The sequence below is a fragment of the Vollenhovia emeryi genome, unplaced genomic scaffold (genome assembly GCF_000949405.1).
Source record: "Vollenhovia emeryi isolate VEMERY1.0 unplaced genomic scaffold, V.emery_V1.0 DF939840.1, whole genome shotgun sequence".
Classification (NCBI taxonomy): Eukaryota; Metazoa; Arthropoda; class Insecta; order Hymenoptera; family Formicidae; genus Vollenhovia; species Vollenhovia emeryi.
In genome coordinates, this window is record NW_011966526.1 from 7,553 (window position 1) to 13,111 (window position 5,559).

At 49.4% G+C, this 5,559-nt stretch overlaps 2 protein-coding genes across 2 annotated transcripts; both read left to right on the forward strand.

Annotated features, from left to right (window-relative positions):
* Window positions 1-909: 909 nt before the first annotated feature.
* On the forward strand, window positions 910-1,647 carry LOC105556689. The gene has a single exon (XM_012003782.1). The coding sequence runs from the start codon at window positions 910-912 to the stop codon at window positions 1,645-1,647; it is 738 nt and encodes a 245-aa protein (XP_011859172.1).
* Window positions 1,648-4,241: 2,594 nt separating this feature from the next.
* Window positions 4,242-4,886, forward strand: LOC105556690. Its single transcript, XM_012003783.1, has one exon. The coding sequence runs from the start codon at window positions 4,242-4,244 to the stop codon at window positions 4,884-4,886; it is 645 nt and encodes a 214-aa protein (XP_011859173.1).
* The last annotated feature ends 673 nt before the right edge of the window (window positions 4,887-5,559 follow it).

The following is a 5,559-nucleotide window of genomic DNA, read 5'->3' on the forward strand; positions in this document are numbered from 1 at the left end:
TGACACAAGAAGATCGGCCGTCTTCCTCGTCTGGACTTAAGTCGTCGGAATCTCATCCTGAGCTATTCCCGGCGACGCGGCCGAGCCAAGCTCAAGGCGCACATCCAGGCCAGCGCACGTGTCATCCCGGCGGACGCTCACGCGCACTCGGGTCCATACCGGCGGGCGCGCATCCCGCGCAGCCATCCCGGCGGACATCTTCGTGCCAGCGCAGACATCCTGGCGGGCGCGCATCCCGCGCAGCCATCCCGGCGGACGCTCGTGCCAGCGCGGTCATCCCGGCGGACGCGCATTCCGTGCAATCATCCCGGCGGACACCTTCGCGCCAACGCAGTCATCCCTGCGGACGCGCATTCCGCGCAGCCATCCCGGCGGGCGCTGACGGGCTAACGGGTCCATACCGGCTAACTGTCATCATTACCAAAGCCTATAAAATGGACTTTGGCAGGATTTAATGGCTGTAATGATGGCTCTACGTCATACTGTTTCGTAGCGCACGGGACCATACCGCAGCGCACGGGACCATACCGACAGCGCGCGGGACCATACCGCAGCGCACGAGGACCATACCGACAGCGCGCGGGACCATACCGCAGCGCACGAGGACCATATCTACGGGACGCGTGCGCAATCAGCCCCAGGCACGCGCACGTCAACGCAGGCATCGAGGTACGCCCCAGTCAACGCTTCCAGCAGGCACCGCTGTCCGGCGGTACGCAGGTCAGCGCAGTTAACCTCCTCTCGCCGACGTCTCGAGTCCGAGCTCTACCTCCTTCGAGGGACGACGCCTCGTCAAGAACTTCTCGAGACCGTTGAGGCATATGTTTGCCTCGTCCTGGTATTTCTCCTCAGTTTTTTGTCATTCTTTTCATTTTTCTCGGGTCACGGTACGCGTCTCATAATTTCAATATGTCAGAGGTCGATGCGCGCGTAGAATCGTACCGGGTGCCGAAGATTCCGCCCTTCTGGCGACAGGCCCCGGAGGATTGGTTTTTGCGGGTTGAAGCGACGTTCCGAAACGCGAACATAACCGTTGACAGTACGAAAGTCGATTATCTTATCGCTAGCCTCGATCCTGAGGTTATTTCACATGTTCGAGATTTGATTACGGCGGATCCACCGCCCGATAACCTGTACAAAGTGCTCAGAGATCGGATTCTCGCGACATTCGCGGTCTCACTTGAGGCCCGCTTACGGCAATTATTAAAAGGTCAGGTTCTGGGGGACCGGAGGCCCTCGCATTTGTTAAGTCAAATGAATCGGCTCAACGGCGGGCAATGCAGCTCTGCCGTATTAAGATCTCTCTTTATTGAGCTGTTGCCAGACACGCATAAAGCCATTTTGGTTGCGACTAATGAACCTGATCTGCAGAAATTAGCAGAAATCGCGGATAAACTTGCGGACATTAACGGTCCCAGTTCCGCAGTCGCCGTTGTTGCGCCGACCAAAGAATCCAAAGGCGCTCGTCCTAAAGCTCCTCTGAGCACTGACGAGCGGATCGATAAGCTTACCAAGCAGATCCAGTCTCTGAGCACCTCGGTCGCAAAATTGCGCCGAGACAGATCTACCTCCCGCAAGCGTAGTAATAAGCGTGGTGATGAAGCAGCTAAGTCTGATGACAAGACAGGCTACTGTTTCATTCATTAAATACGGGAAAAAGGCCACGTCCTGCCGCAAGCCTTGCTCGTGGAAAGACGACGCGGCGGAAAACTAATTCGCTCTCCCCGCGAAGAGATGGTCGGGGATGTCGGGCACAATCAAAGCCGTCTACACGTTTTTGACCGGATCACCGGTCAACGGTTTTTGGTAGATACGGGCGCGGAGATGTCTATACTCCCAGCGTCCTTACGCGATAGTAACACGCCCTCAGAGTTTAAACTTTTTGCAGCGAACAATACATTAATTGATACTGTTGGAATGCGCGCTGTTGATACGTTCGGCGAGCGTCGTCTTACTCTAGATCTTGGCTTGCGGCGTCCTATCACGTGGAATTTTCGCGTAGCGAACGTGCCTTTTGCGATCCTCGGTGCAGACGTGTTGACACATTACAAGTTAATTGTCAACCTGCACAAACGTCGTCTGGTCGACAGTATTACCTCTCTGTTATCGTCCGGACAGATACTGACAGTACCGGAAATTAAAATTTCGGTAGTCAATAGTAATAATAAATTTGCGGACATCCTTTCGGGATTCCCAGAGGTTACCGGTTGCGGTCAAGCGCTTTCGCCTGCCGCATGTGCTGTCGAGCATCATATCTCGACTACTGGTCTTCCCGTCGCGGAGAGGCCACGCCGGCTACCCCCCGATAGGGGGGCTTAAAGGCAGCTAAGGCTGAAATTAAGAGGCTGTCTGAGTTAGGCATTTGTAGGCCGTCCAGCATCCCTTGAGTTAGTCCGATTCACCTGGTCCGCAAAGGTAACGGTGATTGGCGGTTATGCGGCGATTACCGTCGCTTAAATGCCGTCACAATACCGGATAAATATCCGATACCGTACTTACACGATTTTACCTCTAATTTGCTAGGTAAAACAATCTTTTCTTCCCTTGATCTCTTCAAGGCCTACCACCAGATTCCAATGGCCAAGTCAGACATACCAAAGACGGCTGTCATAACGCCGTTCGGTCTATCGAATTCGTCTCCATAACATTCGGTCTGCGGAATGCCGCTCAGACTTTTCAGCGGTACATTCACCACGCCCTACGGGATCTCGATTTTGCATTTGCTTACATAGATGATATTCTTATTGCATCCTTTTCCATGGAGGAGCATAGGAAATCTAAGAAACATCTAAGCATTGTGTTCCAGAAACTTAAGGAATTCGTGTTAGTTATCAACCCATCTAAGTGTATTTTGGGTGTAGAGGACCTTTCTTGGTCATCGCGTAAACAAATTCGGTCTTAAACCCTCTCCGGAAAAAGTGGCTGCTATTCGGGATCTCCCGAAGCCAAAGACTGTAACGGAACTACGTCGTTTTCTGGGCGCGTTAAATTTTTATAGGCGCAGTCTTCGACACGCCGCTCGCGTACAAGCCCTTCTACACGCATACTTAACCGACTCGCGTAAAAACGATAAACGCGAAGTACAATGGACTCTCGAGGCCGAAACCGCGTTTGACAAGGCCAAAACTGACCTTGCTAATGCCGCGTTATTAGCACACCCGTTCAACACTGCCGACACTCGCGTCGTGTCAGATGCTTCGGATTTTTCCATGGATGGGGCCCTTGAGCAGTATACCTCTGACGGTTGGAGACCATTAGCTTTTTTCTCCAGAAAGTTTACTCCGGCGCAGAGGAACTATAGCGCGTACGACCGCGAATTGACCACGATTTATGAATCGATAAAATTTTTCAGACACTTTCTTGAAGGTCGTAATTTTAAGGTCATGACAGATCACAAACCTCTGATCTACGCGTTTCAGCAACGTTCCGACAAAGCCTCTCCTAGGCAGTTACGTCAGCTTTCGTACATAGCGCAATTCACCACCGCGTTTGAATACCTTGCGGGTTCCGAAAACGTGGTGGCTGACAACTTATCTCGTGTCGAGGCTCTCCGCCTCCCGGTCGAATTTGAATTAGTCGACCTTGCCGCTAGGCAAGAAGAGGACGAAGAACTCAAACACCTCTTAGTCTCAAACTCGTCCTCGCTGAAATTGAAAAAATACGTTTGGGGTTCTGCCAACACAGAGCTATACTGCGAATTGTCAGGTGAATCGATCAGACCCTACATTCCAGCATCTCTTAGAAGGCAGGTCTTCGACCTTTTTCACAACCCCGCGCATCCAAACGCAAAAGTAACGGACCGCGTCATTAGACAACGTTACATCTGGCCTAATCTGCATCGCGATGTCGCGACTTGGGCGTGTAATTGTACCGATTGCCAGCAGTGCAAACCTCTCGCCACGTCAAACTTGAGCCTGCTCAATTTTCGGCTCCTGACGGGCGTTTCGACCACGTCCATATGGACATAGTTGGTCCTTTGCATCCTAGCAACGGCTTTACTTATTGTTTAACAATTATAGATCGGTTCTCCCGCTGGCCAGAAGCGATTCCAATCTTGGACATTACTGCCAAGACAGTAGCCAAAGCGTTTTACGATAATTGGGTCGCTCGTTTCGGTGCACCTCGTATTCTCACGACCGATCAAGGTCAACAGTTTGAAGCTCAACTCTTCTCAGCCCTTCTCAAACTCATCGGATGCAAACGCATTCGCACTACGGCTTATCACCCTGCCGCTAAACGGCATGGTCGAGCGTTGGCACTGCACCTTCAAGGCGGCGATTATGTGCCATAACACGCCGAGCTGGGTGGATGTCCTCCCTACAGTCTTACTCGGGTTACGCACTCATTTGCGTATGGACACAAAAGCTTCTCCTGCCGAATTTCTTTACGGCACGGTATTGCGGATTCCGGGAAAATTTTTCCTCCAGGAGGATTTTACGCCGGATCCCCAAATTTTTGTAGACGATATTAGACAGCACATGCGACAGGTGAAGCCAGTACCGGTGGCACACCATTACGAAAAACGCGTTTTCCAATTCAAGGAGTTGTCGGTCTGTTCGCACGTCTTCCTCCGTAAGGACGCTGTGAAAAAGCCTTTGAAGCGACCTTATTCGAGCCCCTTCAAAGTGCTTGAAAGGACGTCAGACAAAGTCTACACTATCGAGATTAACGGCAGACCCACGGCCGTATCGATAGAACGTCTCAAGCCTGCTCACTTTATACCGGACGACATTCCGATCGCTAACGATCCGTCCACGTCCGACGCTACGGACAAGCCTTCCGCTTCGTCAAGCGCTCAGTCAGGTACCTTAAAAACTTATGCGGGTCCTAAAAAGAATGTACAAATTAGGCTATACAAAAACACTGTACGTACATCCGCTCGCTAGTCAAGTCTCGACACGGAGACGTACAGGTAGTCATTTCAGTACGCGTAAAAGTATACACGTAAAAAACTTACCTTTTTAAAAAAGGTAAAAAAGCACCAAGTCTAAGCTCCAATTCAACCGAATGTATTTTGTTACTCTATCTTTTTTGCAAAAGTATAATCTCTACAAAAATATCTTTACTGCAAAAGTATCTTCTTTACAAAAATAGTGTCTCCACAAAAATCTTCTGTACAAAAATATCTTCTCTACAAAACTATCTTCTCTACAAAAGTAATGATATCAACAAATTGCGCCAAATAAAACAGCGGATATTTATACAAACTAGTTGTTTAGCATTAGTTTTTGATTAAAAAATGTTATATTTCTTAAAAATCAAACTAAAGATTTTATTGGAAAAAATAATCGAGTTAATAATAAAACACCGATGAAAAAAATAGCAACTGTTTAGAAATTTAGAAACTCAGTATCTGTTCAGGCGAATTAAGGCCTGTGTCCATGACGCTAGTACTTGGTCCAAGTTCTAATTCCGCGAAATATGTAGCCAATCAATGTAGCTGTCCCACAAAAGCTGTAAGTTGATTGGCTACGCAATTCTCAAAACTAGAACTTGGACCAAGTACTAGCGTCATGGACACAGGCCTTAATTCGCCTGAACAGATACAGAGTTCCTAAA

Bases quoted from the DNA above. Each gene is read 5' to 3' on its own strand.
- LOC105556689 (XM_012003782.1), top strand. From the start codon at position 910: ATGTCAGAGGTCGATGCGCGCGTAGAATCGTACCGGGTGCCGAAGATT.
- LOC105556690 (XM_012003783.1), top strand. From the start codon at position 4,242: ATGGTCGAGCGTTGGCACTGCACCTTCAAGGCGGCGATTATGTGCCAT.